Source organism: Scyliorhinus canicula, chromosome 13 (genome assembly GCF_902713615.1).
Source record: "Scyliorhinus canicula chromosome 13, sScyCan1.1, whole genome shotgun sequence".
In the NCBI taxonomy this organism is placed as follows: Eukaryota; Metazoa; Chordata; class Chondrichthyes; order Carcharhiniformes; family Scyliorhinidae; genus Scyliorhinus; species Scyliorhinus canicula.
In genome coordinates this window covers 146,752,774-146,767,795 of record NC_052158.1, presented here as the reverse complement: position 1 = coordinate 146,767,795, position 15,022 = coordinate 146,752,774, and the positions used below count along the sequence as shown (strand labels likewise).

General features: G+C 45.2%; 2 protein-coding genes across 4 annotated transcripts in view; one reads left to right on the top strand and one right to left on the bottom strand.

Annotated features, from left to right (window-relative positions):
- Positions 1–15,022, bottom strand: part of LOC119975763 (mediator of RNA polymerase II transcription subunit 12-like protein) — a 640,706-nt gene that overhangs the window by 357,312 nt on the left and 268,372 nt on the right. The window lies entirely within an intron of this gene.
- On the top strand, positions 3,344–8,443 carry LOC119975765 (P2Y purinoceptor 14-like). The gene is made up of 2 exons (XM_038815596.1): positions 3,344–3,541; positions 6,227–8,443. Exon 2 carries the CDS (start codon positions 6,235–6,237, stop codon positions 7,363–7,365), a length of 1,131 nt encoding a protein of 376 aa, XP_038671524.1. The 5' UTR covers positions 3,344–3,541; positions 6,227–6,234; the 3' UTR covers positions 7,366–8,443.

Below are 15,022 nucleotides of genomic sequence, written 5' to 3'. Positions count from 1 at the left end.
CACTGCCAGACTGCCAGATCACAGATAAAGCCATATCTGCTCTGTACTTGTCAGTCACCTGGAAGTTGGCAGCACGGTAGCATTGTGGATAGCACAATCGCTTCACAGCTCCAGGGTCCCAGGTTCAATTCCGGCTTGGGTCACTGTCTGTGCGGAGTCTGCACGTTCTCCCCAGTATCTGCGTGGGTTTCCTTCGGGTGCTCCGGTTTCCTCCCACAGTCCAAAGATGTGCAGGTTAGGTGGATTGGCCATGATAAATTGCCCTTAGTGTCCAAAATTGCCCTTAATGTTGGGTGGGGTTACTGGGTTATGGGGATAGGGTGGAGTGTTGACCTTGGGTAGGGTGCTCTTTCCAAGAGCCGGTGCAGACGCGATGGGCTGAATGGCCTCCTTCTGCACTGTAAATTCTATGATTAAATTCTATGATTAATAAGTTATGTTTAGGTCGTTTTAGTGTATTTTTGCATAATCCAATTTGCATGTACGTGTGATTGATTAGTATTAACCTTGCATGTGTATTAATAAACTATTATTATATTGAACAACTTGTGTGATCATTTGTCCACCGTATCACCGGAGTCAGTCGTGGCCGCACTGGTGGGGGGGTCCATCACCGGGGGGACACACCTCAGGGATGGCCAGGCTAGCGATCATGGGGCGACTGATCTGCAGGCACGCGTGATCTCGGGGGGGGGGACATATGTTTTCCGGGCCGCCATGTCGTGCGCAGCGGCTGCCGAAGGTGCGCATGCACAGACTACCGACCGGAAGTGCAGGGTCCGTATCCACAGCCAGAGCTGCAAGGAGTACTCCGCGACCCTGCTAGCCCCCTTCAGGTAGGAGAAACGCCTGCGCTTTGACGCTGGAGTGGGGTCAAAGCTCCATTATTGGAGAATCCCGCCCCTGGATTCCTGAGGCTTCAGCAATGAAAGAAATGGGAAGGAAACCAGGGAAGGCTTCCCCCACCACCTTGGAATCTTATCCGGAGGTCCTCAGGTCCGACGGAGTGCAATGAGGCATTCCCTCAAGTCATTGGGAAAGTTGAGGCCAATCACTCCGACTAAGTAGGCGTGTATGAAAGAGGCTGGGGGAATTCTGCAGGACGAGCATGATCTCTTCAAACTGTAGACAATGTTGAAAAGGGTCTAGAACAGTGCATCTCAAACTATCTGATGTGGCGTACCGGCAGTTTTCTTTTTCAATGTGCCAGGGACCGGTGAGCGAAACAAGCCAATCCAGGATTACTGTCTCTTTCTTTTCTGGAAACACTCCAAGTACCGGCAGATGATGGCTCGCGTACCGGCACCGGCACGCGTACCACACTTTGAGAATCACTGGTCTAGAACCTCCTCTGGTGAGTGACAAGGCAGCAGAACACTTTCAGCCGCTAAACCTCACTCTGCTTTCCTCAGCTTTCTCCTATTTAACACGAAGCACATACTTTGCAGCTTCACTCACTCCCCTCCGTCCAGAGGTGCTCACCAATTTGACCAGCCAACCCTCACACACCCTCAACTTTGTCCAATCTCACTCCAATGTCCCAGTCACGCTCCAGGAAATGGGGCCCACTTTCCCGCACAATGTATTCCCCACACTTTCAAACCTCTGCTTTCTCTCCGGACACAGGAGGATGCAGCAGAAGAATTTCAGGCAGGGGCAGAGGGCCAGGAGCACTGGGATTCCTGTCCCACCCACAGATATCATCAGGAACAGTTCTACTCAGTTCCAGCGGATGTGATAAAGCATGAGCCGGCCACCAAATCTGAGGGTTTTGTCTGGTTTACATCGTGTTGTTCAACCTCAACCCAACTTTCGTAACACTTTGGCTTGTGCACAAAAAGCAGAACTTTAATCCATTTTTAATTTGTCAAAGCTGTTTGGAATCTTAAAGTCCCTGAGCCATCAGGTTATTCCTCAGCCTTTTTTTTTTCCCCAGAGAGATATGTTCCAGTCTACAAAAGAGGCATCTGGGGCGCGCTTTAACTAAATGGGAACAAATTCCCACAGCGACGCATTCAGCCACCTGCTTCCCGGTGTGTGCAGCGCAAGAAACAACCCACTATTTAACACTATTTAACTTTCTTTGCACTCAAGAGCTCCACTCGCTGGAACTCCACAGTGTAGTGAGAGATCATGGCGTCCCGATCTCTGGAGCCCAGGTGCTATCCCCCAAAACTCACTATGAGGGGGTCCCCGGCCTCCCCCCCCTCCTCCCCCCGCACGCCTCTCCAAACCCCCACACCGCACCAAACTGCCACCAACGCCCAATTGCCACCGTGTGAAAATGCTAGCTTGGCACCTTGGCAGTACCAACCAGGCAGTGCCCCTGTTATCTGGGAACCTTGGGCAGTGGCAGCCTGGCACCCAATTAGCAATGCCAGAGTCCCGGCTGGCAGTGCCCATGTGCCCAGGTGGCACCAGCTGCGTCAGGGTGCCACTCTGCCCAGAGGGCAAGTATCTGGGGGCCTCCAGTCCCCTGGGAGACCCCACGAGTGCCAATCTGTCTGCGCTCCGTTTGTGGAGACCAGTACTGAACGGTGCTCGCCCGAGGTCTCCAAATCGAAGCAAATAGATCCCAATGCCGCGGGTGCTTCATGAACCTGTATATTAAAGTGCGACTGGCAGTCTTGCTCTAATATTTACATTTGCTAAAACGTGATCCTGCCCACAATGGGCAGGATTCACATTGCAACATTTCCTGAGATCGCATTAGATCTCGCAAGGCGTTGCGAGCTGGATTTATTCCAGGAGCGGGATCTCCCGGCTTCTATCAGCAACGTAGCACCGTGGCACGCTGGCTTTCAGGTGCGACATGGCCATTCGATCACGCCTGTGATATGTGAAGTGCACACACGCACACATGAAAAACGCACACACAGACACATGCGTGCGCACACAGATGCACATGCACGTACACAGGTGCGCATGCAGATACACAGATAAACGCACACATAGAAGCACACACACAGAGCGGGTTCTCACGGCTCCTATCGGCCACATTGTGGCGCGCTGCCTTTCAGGCGCAAGTAGCCGTTTGTTCGCACCCCTAATATGAGAAGTGCCCACGTGCACACATACAATAGCACCCGCAAACATAGATGCGCACACAAGGAAGCCATAAAATGCAGTTAGACCTTTGAATTAAATGCCCTGTCTGCTGCAGAACACCACTATTACTTCAATTCAACATGCTGATGTGAGTTGATCTTGTAATCGAACACTGAATATTCATGTCACAGGTTCCTAATTCTGTTAAAAGGAAATGTTAACACCTGGTCGTTTTCACATTTTTGAAAACTTTTTCAAAAACCATTTCCTGTTGTACATCACTATTTCTCAAAGTCACAATGCTGGTCTGAGTTAAACTATTCGTCTCACTACTTTGCCACTTCTGGTTAAAGGAAATGATGCACACCACAAATTGACCAATATCATAAGGAGAAAAAATATATTTTTCGCACACAAGTTCAGTCCAGTATTGCGACAAGACCGCTTGATCGTACAGACAAACAGCAATACCACATCAAACACTTTCAATCAGGTAGGTGATTTTTCTCTTCTGTCTGTGGGATTATATATACAGTGAGCATCATTTACTGAGATATTTTGAACTGAATCTAAACAAGCACATAAACAATCATTTTAACCATGAGCGTAATCAATGCACTCGGTTTTATTACGTTCCCAGCAGTTATGTTTTTAAACACTGCGAGGGAAGGCTCAGCCGAGAGTAACTCTCTAATATCATGAGATTAATAATAAGACATTTTGCACACAGAAGTTCAGCCCAGTATTGCTTTAAGAAACTTTTGATCCCACAGACACAGAGTAATACCATATCAAAAACCTCCAGTCAGATAGGTGATTTTTCTTTTGTATTTTGGAGATTGTATACACAGCGACCATTAGTGGCATGTTGAGAATGGTTATTCCTTCAGAACTTGATACCCGCACCTCCAGAAAGATTTTTCAAAACCAGATTTTTCTTTGCATTTGAAGATAGTTTGAGAACATTAAATCAGATATGTTGAACTAAATCTAAATAAGCAGTGAACTCGAAAGGGCACATAAGCAATCATTTTAACCATGTCCGTGATCAATGCACTTGGTTTTGTCACGTTCCAGGCACTTAGATCCGTTACTGTTGAAACACTGAGGGATGTCTGAGTGACGAATAACTCTCTTAAATGGCTGTGGAATCTAATCAGGTCTTTGCCATTTAAGAAATCTTCCCTTCCGAAGTGGAGCAGTCTATAGTTAGTTAGTTCTACAGCAACAGGGAGTTCACCTTGACTTCATGGTCATGCTCTCGGAGGGTCTGTATGGGGCACAAGTCCCTCTCCGGAAACGGAACCAGATTATCTTGGATGCTATCGTACACATGGTGCACAACTACAGAAGTGAAAGTTGCTCATTCTGACTTTTGTTTCAACAGAAGAGTTTGGGAACAGAAATTTCAGGACAGAAATTTTGGCCATGATTTTAAAGCAAACCTTGATTAAATAACTGCCACCAAAATTATCCACCTTTCCATCTTTCTCTCTTAACTTTTCAATTATGAATCTGGTGCTCAGCACAAGAACCAACGACCCAGATGTGGAGAATTACACTCGCACAGAGTTTGAAAACTCAGTTGGGTAACTCCCTTTCTCAGTTTGGACATGTCTGCCTGGTTGCGTCACACACATCCTGAAACGCTCCTCTGTGAATCCTTGAAACTGTCAAATAACGAGAAAATAATTTGCTTAAAACTCAGACGAACGCAACAACTGGTCACAGGGAGAAAAAGAGAACTCCCTGGAAAAACCCTCCCGTTTATAAACTTTATTAGTGTCACAAGTAGGCTTACATTAACACTGCAATGCAGTTACTGTGAAAAGACTTGATCCAGAGCATTCTCGTGAAAATGTTGAAAGTACGACTATTTGTGCAATATTGTTCCCAGGTTTCCTACATTACAATAGTGGCTATACTTCATTAGCTGCAAACGAATTTGGGACAGCCTGAATTTATAATAGGTGCTATTTTAATGCACGCTCCATCTTTCAAGAAGAACAAACATAAAATCTTCAAACTGTGGTTACATACTTTGTCGCAATGTTCTGGGGGAGGGTGGTGGCATAATGGTATTATCACTGGACTAGCAAATCAGAGACATAGAGTAATGCTCTGGGGATAAAAGCAAATTACTGTGGATGCTGGAATCTGAAACGAAAGAGAAAATGCTGGAAAATCTCAGCAGGTCTGGCAGCATCTGTAGCAAGAGAAAAGAGCTAACGTTTCGAGTCCGATAACGCTTTGTCAAAGCTAACAGACAGAGAAAGTGGGAAATATTTATACTGTGGAGTGAGAATGAAAGGGGAGTCATAGCCACAGAAAACCAGGGAAACCAGATGCTAATGCCACAGAAACCAAGGGGAAAGAGTGCTGATGGCAGTCCCCAGAGAGAACAAAAAATGTGAAAGGCCAAACAGCAGAGAAACGAACAAGAGAGGATGAACTGTAGATGTGGGGGGAGGTGAAAGGGGAAGCAAAGAGGAGAAAGGAGGGAAAGGTGAATAAAAATGGGGGGGGGGGTTAAATATATATTAAGAAAAAAATAAATTGTAAAAGACAGTTAAAATGAAATGGGGTGAATATAAATGGGTCAAGGTGGGGTAGAGCTGATCATCTGAAGTTGTCCAATGCTCTGGTGATGCAGATGCAAATCCTGCCACTGCAGATAACTAAATTCAATAAAAATCTGAATTAAAAGTGATGACCATGGAACCCTTGTTGATTGTCGTTAAAAACACATCTGACGTCCACTAATGTCCTTTAGGGAAGGACATCTGCCATCATTACCTGGTCTGGCCTAAATGTGACACCATATCCACAGCAATGTGTCGACTCTTAACTGCCCCCTCAAGGGCAATTAGAGATGGTCAATAAATGTTGGCCCAGCCTGCGATGCCAACATCTCATGAATGAATAATGATAAAAGTATTTGTTGTACCAAAGGGTTATGGTCAAATACGGGACTATCTTCCCCTGAGGAAATCATTTGTTTTCTCACAAAGCACATCAAGTCTGCTGCCATGATCTGCTCAGTTGCATTTCCAACTTCTAATAATCAAAATACTGAAACCCCACCACAGCACTTTCTGCTTTTCAAGGATTGTCTCTTCTGGTAGCTTGTTGTTTGGAGTGTTATTAGAAATATAACATATTCTACTTTAACTTTCAGAGGTGTTGATGGCAGAGTCGACAGAACGCATCGAGATCGCTACAAGCACAAACTCCTCCAGCAACGCCACTTGCCAGTTTTCTTCTGATGGCTTGGCCATTTTCACGATTATTGCCTATTCATTAGTATTTGCAGTTGGCATCATTCTCAACAGCCTGGCTTTCTGGGTGTATTTCTGTCACGTCCCCAACAGCAATAGCATCATCATCTATTTAAAGAACTTGGTAGCAGCCGATTTATTGCTGGTCCTCTCGCTGCCGGTAAGAATTGGCGCAGAGAAGAAAGTGGGTTCCACAGTACTGAGAAAAATCTACTGCAACTATACAACATGCATCTTCTACTTGAACTTGTATTCAAGCATTCTCTTCCTGGGATACATTGCGGCCACGAGATACCTGAAAATAGTTAAACCGTTTAAAATACATTCATTTCTAACTCTGAAGACAGCGAGAATCGTCTCCATTGGCACCTGGTGTGTTTTCCTCAGCCTTGGATTTTCATACATGTTCCTGACAGGGAGAAAGCCGCCCCAGAATAGTACAAAAGAAACATGCTTAGGATTTAGAAGTGGTTCGGGGGTTCACTGGCATATAATTATCCACGCTGGGGGCACATTTCTCTTTCTCTGCGTGCTGATAGGACTTTGCTTCTTTTACTTTCAAACTGCGAAACGTCTCGACAAATCCCCATCGCCAAGCTCACTCAAAAAGCAAGCCAAGGCCAAGAACAACATTCTAATCCTCCTCGCTGTCTTCGTGCTCTGTTTTGTTCCCTACCACATCGCAAGGCTTCCTTATATTTTAAGCCAGGTAAATGTCATCACTGGATGTTTTTGGAAAAATATTCTCTTCCACATTAAGGAATTGGCCATTGTGCTGTCCTCGCTTAACGCCTGTTTAGATCCAGTGATCTACTTTCTGTTTTGCAAAGCATTTCGGTCAAAGTTAGGCCTGGACAAAAACTCAAATGACGATGATTCAGGTAACGATCTGTCCTTGCACACTAACCCTTCACGATCTGTACTCAATCTAACAACCACCAGTCAATTGAACAGTGTGGACAAAGGTGACATCAATCCTGCAAAATCACCTTCGACCTCCTACTGCTCCCGATTATTCCAATTACTAAGAAGGAAATAGAAAATGCCTGAAGAAACGATTGGGAGATGGAATGAATGAAGGTATTGAATTTACATAACAACTGCTGCAAACTTACTTCAGAGTGGTTGAATTGCTTTTGAAATATATGCAGATTTTTATCATCTTGTCAAAAACAAATTAAACTCGGCGAGGTCCCACACGCCGACAATGAGGTGGATTAAGTTAGTCAGCCACTAGTCATGTCAGCTGGCGAATACAGGTTAGTCAAGGAACATTTACAGACCTCAACATGAATAAGACACCAGAACTCCTGGCATCGCAATCAAGAGCAACCATGGCATTTGCCAAAGTTCTTGCAGTTATCACCAGTAACAATGGCATTCACCAAGGTTCTAATTTACCATAATCACCTGTGTTGGAGGGCATTTTCTGACACTGGACTATGATATAAATTATAGGTGGCTCTGTAACTACATTTGTGCTCCTATATTACTTTTGAATGGTTCTGATGAGACAAAAGGTACTTATTGGCTTAGATGCCTGTTTAGAAGAAGCAATTTGTAGAAATAGATAGTGTATACACCATGATTGTTAATATCAGACAGTACACATAAAATGGCTGTTAGCTATTTTAGCAATACTAAAGACACAAAATGGCTGAACTAGCCACTTTCCTTTAACAATAAGTTACAAATTGTGTAAACTACCTCATGAGAACCTAGGGAGTATTTCAACAGCCGCTGATAACAGCTTCACAGAACAAGGAGTGCAATATATCCTTGATAAATCTCAAGGTCCACAGATGTAGACAGTACATTTCCTTGTGTTAGTTTTGAATGACGTATGTATGAAGCTAGGGGTGGGTAAGACAACACTCACTTTAACCATATATGTGATAACTGAGATGCTAAGAAAATTGATTGACTGCATGTAATGAATTGGAACGCGAATATAGTTGATTGATTGTATGTAAATGAGAATACAACTGATTCCGCCCCTTGAATCTGCATATTAACCCATGTGAGCCTTAGCTCAAGTGTGATGGGTGCTGTCAATAGGCTGCAGAGTCTCAGGCCTTTTCTCCCAGATCTAATAAAATAAACTGTTTCTTTACTCACCGAGGCCCCGTGTGAATTTTTTAACCTCTAAAAACCTGTAACAATGGCATTCACCGAGGCTTGCAATTATTAAAGTATTTTAGCATGAATTTCTTGCATCTAGCCCTGCTCTGCACAGTTGATCATTCAGCCAAGACTTTATGCAAAAAGTCGATTATAGCTCACAATAGGTAAACGGGGAACTTCTGCAACCTGCACCTGTTGTGAAAAGAGATGTTTTTTTTGTGAGATGATGTTGGTATGTTGCCATGGTAAGGAAAGCTGTGAACGAGTGCGTTTCCTGGGGTAATCAAACAGGGGGTGGGTTAACACAGATAGCTGGTCTGTAAGGTCAAAGAGATTAAAGGTTATGTTGATACATTTGGAGTGAGAGGGTATGATCATTTTGAATTACAAGTAAATAAATGGGATCTAAAATTTGATCATGAGAGAAGTGGGAAATGTGGTTTCTCAACTGTTGAATTTCAAAAGGGGGTGACGAGGAATATTTGCGTCTTACAGAGAGTCCGTGATTAGACGGGGTAATGTGAATTACATATTACTGGCCCAAGAATAATGGGAAAATAGAAACAAGAAAGGTTTTCATATTTTCAGGAGTTAAGTTGAGAGGGATGTTCGAGGAAATTGGATGATGAGGTGAAAGGGGAAAAATAAGTTTAAGAATGGCTGGTTAGTTCAGGGGGGAAAGAGACTGATGTCTTGACCATTGCCTCCCCAGTAGCCGGAGACGGATCCTACTAATATGGAGGGACTCGAAACCCTGAAATTAGAGACCTGGGTTAGTGACATGGCTGGGTTACCGAGTCTCGGGAATATAAAGTTCACCCTAAGCGGGTCAATGTTAGGGTTCGCCCAGAGGTGTCAGCCCTTCGTTGACTTTCTCGAAGACAATTAAAATGTCAGCAGAAGCAGAAATCCAAGGGGGGGGGACTATTGTTTTATTGGTGAGGTTGGTTGTGAAGAACGTGATGGGGATGGAAATGTTTATTGTACCATGTTCATGTTACTGTTATTATTATAAAAACTACAAATAACCCGAATAAATATATTTTTAAAAGACGAATGGTTGGTAAACCAGTTCGCGTGACTGTGCGGGAAAGCCCTGAAGACCAGCTCGTTTATGTGTGAGCTGCTGTGAAAATTTTGCCTTGGAGACAGCCAGTGCAAATTAAACCAGAAGTGTCTGTTTTGGGGAAGAACCGGCTTTTGCAATGTTACATCAGAGTGGAAGTGTTTGAAAAGTTGTGCGGTATACTTTTATTCAAGCCACAATTTCTTGACTTGTGTGGCATTACTGGATTTTAATGGTGAAAATCCCAGTATGTGGCTTGTTCCCAAGAAGCTACTTTACTTTCAAACAAGCAGATTTTTTTTTAAACCGTGCAACATTAATGTTGTATGCTTAAGTTCTGTTTCACCACAATAAATCTTTCCATTTTCAAAATCCCAGGCGTGTCACTGGAGTTCTATGCTTTTATGGTCAGGAGGTCTTCCTCCACATTTTCACAATTGAAAAATAAAGCTTGATGATCAGGGAGACAGAACTCACTCTGGGGTCTGGCTTGCCCAGGATCAACAGCTACTGCAATGATACAGCCACAGCATTGGTCGTGGAGCAAGGGCTAAGATCTTACATACACCCTTTTAACATGACTGAAGCCATATCTGGCTGTGACATCCGAAACATAAGAATCATTTGGCAAAGCACATGCCTCACTATCTCTGAAGAGGAACTAACAAGCCCCGTGGGTTTAAGGAGCCAAATTCGAGAAATATACAAAGGCCATCTACATTTCATAGGCCAGGGCTAGTTACCTGGTCTGCTGCAACAATGAATCTGCAACCATCATTCCAAATTCTTAACGGTCTGAACATTAACAATCTTTGGAGCCCAGGCAAAAAAAAACATCTACTTTCCATCAGTCAAACAGGAGAGGTGGAGGTCATGTGACTAGAAACCCTCCCAGCCTCCAAGATGGAGGATCTGGTTGTTGTAATGTCTCGCTGTACTCCAAATCAGTCTGCCATCTTCCATCTATCAAGCAGCAGCTCGGAAAAGGTTTTTTTTTCCCAGCTTTGAATGACTGGTCCCCATCTACTCCATTCGACTCGAGCGTCTGAACTGCTGCACCAGGGCCTCTTAGACCTATCCATCTCTCTGTGCCGAGCTCATCATGTGCGTCTTCTCTACTGGACAAATAAATTATGCAGCATCAGTTCAGCCTGCCAAGCTCCCTGAAGGAATTCACCGTTGGACATTTAATTCTGGACTCTTGGGAAACAATAATTCTTTGCTCTGTGGTCTTTCCCTTTGAATCTTTCTTCCCCCATTCCTCCAGTATTGTATGAATGAACGAGGGGTGGTGTAATGCACCCCCCCCCCCCACCCCCACCACTTATTGAGCGTGTGCGAATCACTATGTTGAGTTTCCTGTTGGGAAACATGGCACCATCCATAAAGGAGGAAATCAAAATCAAAATGGCTTTCTGTGTACGAACGAATGTTAAGAGGAGAATATCAGGGCTGTTTATGTTAAACCGTCCTCCATCCCCACCCATCCAAATTGTTCAATAGTCTGAATGAGGAATTTTCATAATCTCCTTGGAGAATGAGCGAGACTATTTTAGGTCCACATGTTTATTAAGACAATCAGAAAACTGACAGAGAGCGAGGGTTAAATACAGCAATGATCAGTGAAGTTCTTTTGGCGGGGCGGGGTCTCCATTCCCGCACAACCCCTGAACAGGGTTATCTTTGAGTTTCCATGATGCCCCTGTACTTGTTCTGCGCGCCTGACAGCTGAAGTTGGGCATCGAATGACTCTAAAGTGGTCAATAATTGGTCGCCCAAGGGGCACAATGGGGGCACGGGCAGGCAGGCCAGCCAAGCTCTTGTCCTTCAGAGCGACAAAATGCTTTTTGGTCAGGGCGAACGAGAGCAGAAGTTTCGATATTGGTGTGTGTCAGTGAGGGTTAAATGCAGCAATGATCAGTGAAGTTCTCTTGGGGTAACGACGTCTCCCTTCCAACACAGCCCCTGAACAGGATTACTTTTTGAGCTTCCATGATGCCCCTGTACTTGTTCTGTGCGCCTGAAAGCTGATGTTGCGCATCGAATGACCCAAAAGCAGTCAGCTGTCAGGCGTCCAGAACAGGTATAGGGAGTGGGACGATATTATCCTCCAATTATGTGTACATTTGTGAAGATTGGGAGAGTGAAGGAGCATTGTAATATAATCAAACATTTCATGTTTAATAGGTATTTTTTCTTGCTGTTCATAAATAATTGAAGGTCCTGTGACTCAGTTCTTCCACGTTTAATTTTTTTAAATAAATTTAGAACATCCAATTATTTATTTTTTCTCCAATTAAGGGTCAATTTAGCGCGGCTAATCCACCTAATCCGCACATCTTTGGGTTGTGCGGGTGAAATCCACGCAGACATGGGTATAATGTACAAACCCAACACGGACAGTGACCCAGGGCCGGGATAGGAACCCGGGTCCTCAGCGCCGCTGTCCCAGTGCTAACCACTGTGCCACGTGCCGCCCTTCTTCCATGTTTTGCAATAAAAAGTAAAAGTTCCGGGTTTTGAGCCAGGACGTCATTCAGGGATCTTCCTGCAAAGTTATAACATCAACTGAGATCGTAACATAAGGGTCTGGCACATACAGGGTTAATGGAGAATGGCATGCAGTGACGCCCACAGAGTGATGTAGGAAAGCACATGAACAAGACCCCCAAAGAGTCAATGAGAACTAGTGGAGCAGATATGGAGACAACCTACTGAAGCGTGTAAGAATAATAATCTGGACTTCAAATTCCCCAATATAAATTGGGATAGTCAGAGTATAAAGGGTCTGGAGGCGGCTGATTTCTTGTAATGCATTCAGGGGAGATTTTGTATAAATATGTAGACGGCCAACAAGAGATGGAGCAGTGCTGGATCTAGTTCTGGTGAACAAAGCCGGAAAGTGATCAATTTATGGGTATCCAGATCCAGGATGGCACCCAACGCTCTCTTCATAAACCCCAATTGGGGCTGTATATGCTTGCCAGTGCCATCAGCCTCCCCTCCAGCATAACCGTCACTATCACCTCTGGTGGGTGACAAGGCAGCAGAACACTTTCTGCTGCCAAACCTCACTCTGCTTTCCTCAGCTTTCTCCTATTTCACACGACGCAGACCCACATCCTTTGCAGCTTCACTCATTCCCCTCCGCCAACCCACACACACCCTTAACTTTGTCCCATCTCACTACCGTGTCCCAGTCACCCTCCAGAAAATGGTGTCCATTCCCCTTCCCCGCACAATCTATTCCCCACACTTTCAAACCTCTGCTTTCTCTCCTAACACAGGAGGAGGGTGCAGAATAATTTCAGGGAGGGGTAGAGGGCCAGGAGCACTGGGATTCCAGTCCCACCCACAGATATCATCAGGAACAGTTCTACTCAGTTCCGGCGGATGTGATAAAGTATGGGCCGGCCACCAAATGTGAGGGTTTTGTCTGTTTTAAATCACGTTGTTCAGCCTCAACCCAACATTCATAACGTTTTGGCCTGTGCACAAGAAGTAGCACTTTAATCCACTTTTAATCTATCAAAACCGTTTGGAATCTTAAAGTCCCTGAGCCACAAGTTTACTCCTCAGCCTTTTTTGTCCAGAGAGATGTTCCAGCCCACAAAACAGAGATCTGCGGCGCGATTTAACTAAATGGGAACAAAGTCCCATGGGGAGCGCATTCAGCCACCTACTTCCCGGTGCGTGCAGCGCAAGTGACAAGCTTTTTTACGAGGCCCCAGATAGATGAGGGGCCTCAGAGGGAAATGCACGGACGATGCTGCACATACCCCATTATCTACACTGAGGTGCTCCGCTCACGAGAATTCCACAGTGCAGTGAGCGATCATGGCGTCCCAATCTCTGGAACCCCAGACGCAACGCCCATATCCACCCTCTAAACTCACAATGACCACACCACCACCAACGCCCATGCAGGGCACCACTGGCCCGATTGCCACCATGTGAAAATGCCAGCTTGGCAGTGCCAACATGGCACCATGGCAGTGCCCCTGCTAGCTGGCAGTGCCAACATGGCACCCTGGCAGTGCCCCTGCTAGCTGGCAGTGCCAACATGGCACCCTGGCAGTGCCCATGCTAGCTGGCAGTCCCACCTGGGCACCTCGGCAGTGGCAGCCTGTCACCCAGGTGGCAATGTCAAGGTCACTGTCTGCAGTGCCCGTGTGTCCAGGTGGCACCAGCTGTGCCAAGGTGCCACTCTGCCCAGAGGGCAAGTATCTGGAGCCTTCCGATTCACCTCGAGACCCCACAAGTGCCATTCTGTCTGCTGCCAGTTTGTGGAGACCAGTAACCAGAACGGAAGGGGGCACTGAGGTCTCCGAGGCGAAGCAAATAGATCCCACTGCCACGGGTGCATGAGGAAATTATATATTAAAGTGGGACTAGCTGTCTTGCTCTAATATTTAGATTTGCCAAAAAAGTGATCCCACCCATTGTGGGCTGGGTTGCGAGCTGGATAGATACCAGGAGCGGAGGCTCCCAGCTTCTATCGGCCGCGTAGCACTGTGGCACACTGGCTTTCAGGTGCGGCATGGCCATTCGAAGAAGCCCATGATAAAAGAGCACATGCGCACACAGAGACACATACACAGACAAACATGTGTGCACACGCACACACAGACACACTGACCCATGTGTGTGTGCACACACAGACGAGCGCACACAGAGAAGAGCTATCCTGGCTCCTATCGGCCACGTTGTGACGCGCTGCCTTTCAGGCTCAAGTGGCCGTCCGATCACACGCCTGATACACGAGGTGCACACGTACACACATACAAGCGCACACACAGATACACGCGCAACCATAGATGCGCACACAAGGAAGTCATAAAATGCAGTTAGATCTTTAAATTAAACGCCCTCTCTGCTGTACATCACCACTATTACTTCAATTCAACATGCTGATATGAGCTGAAGTTGTAATCGAACACTGAATATCCCCGTCACAGCTTTTCGTGAAAACTTTTCAAAAACCATTTCCTGTTGTACATCACTATTTCTCAGTCACAATGCTGGTCAGAGTTAAACTATTCATCTCATTACTTTGTCACTACTGGTTAAAGGAAATGATGAACACCACAAATTGATCTATATCATCAGGCGAGAAAAGATATTTTGCGCACACAAGTTCAGTCCAGTATTGCTGCAAGACCACTTGATCGTACAGACAGTAAGTAATACCACATCAAACACTTTCAATCAGGTAGGTGATTTCTCTCTTCTGTCTGTGGGGTTATTTATACAGTGACCATCATAACTTTTAATAAAAAATTTTGAACTAAATCTAAACAAGCACATAAACAATCATTCTGACTATGAGTGATCAATGCACTCGGTTTTGTTGTGTTCTAGGCAGTTAGGTTCGTTACTGTTTTGTGAGGTAAGTCTCGGAACCAAATAATCCCGGGTGCTATTGTACACAAGGTGCACAACTACAGAAGCGAAAGTTGCTCATTCTGACTTTTTTTTCCAATAAAAGTATGTTTTTGAAGAGAAA

Coding starts and splice junctions, on each gene's coding strand:
- LOC119975765 (XM_038815596.1), top strand. CDS start 6,235: ATGGCAGAGTCGACAGAACGCATCGAGATCGCTACAAGCACAAACTCC.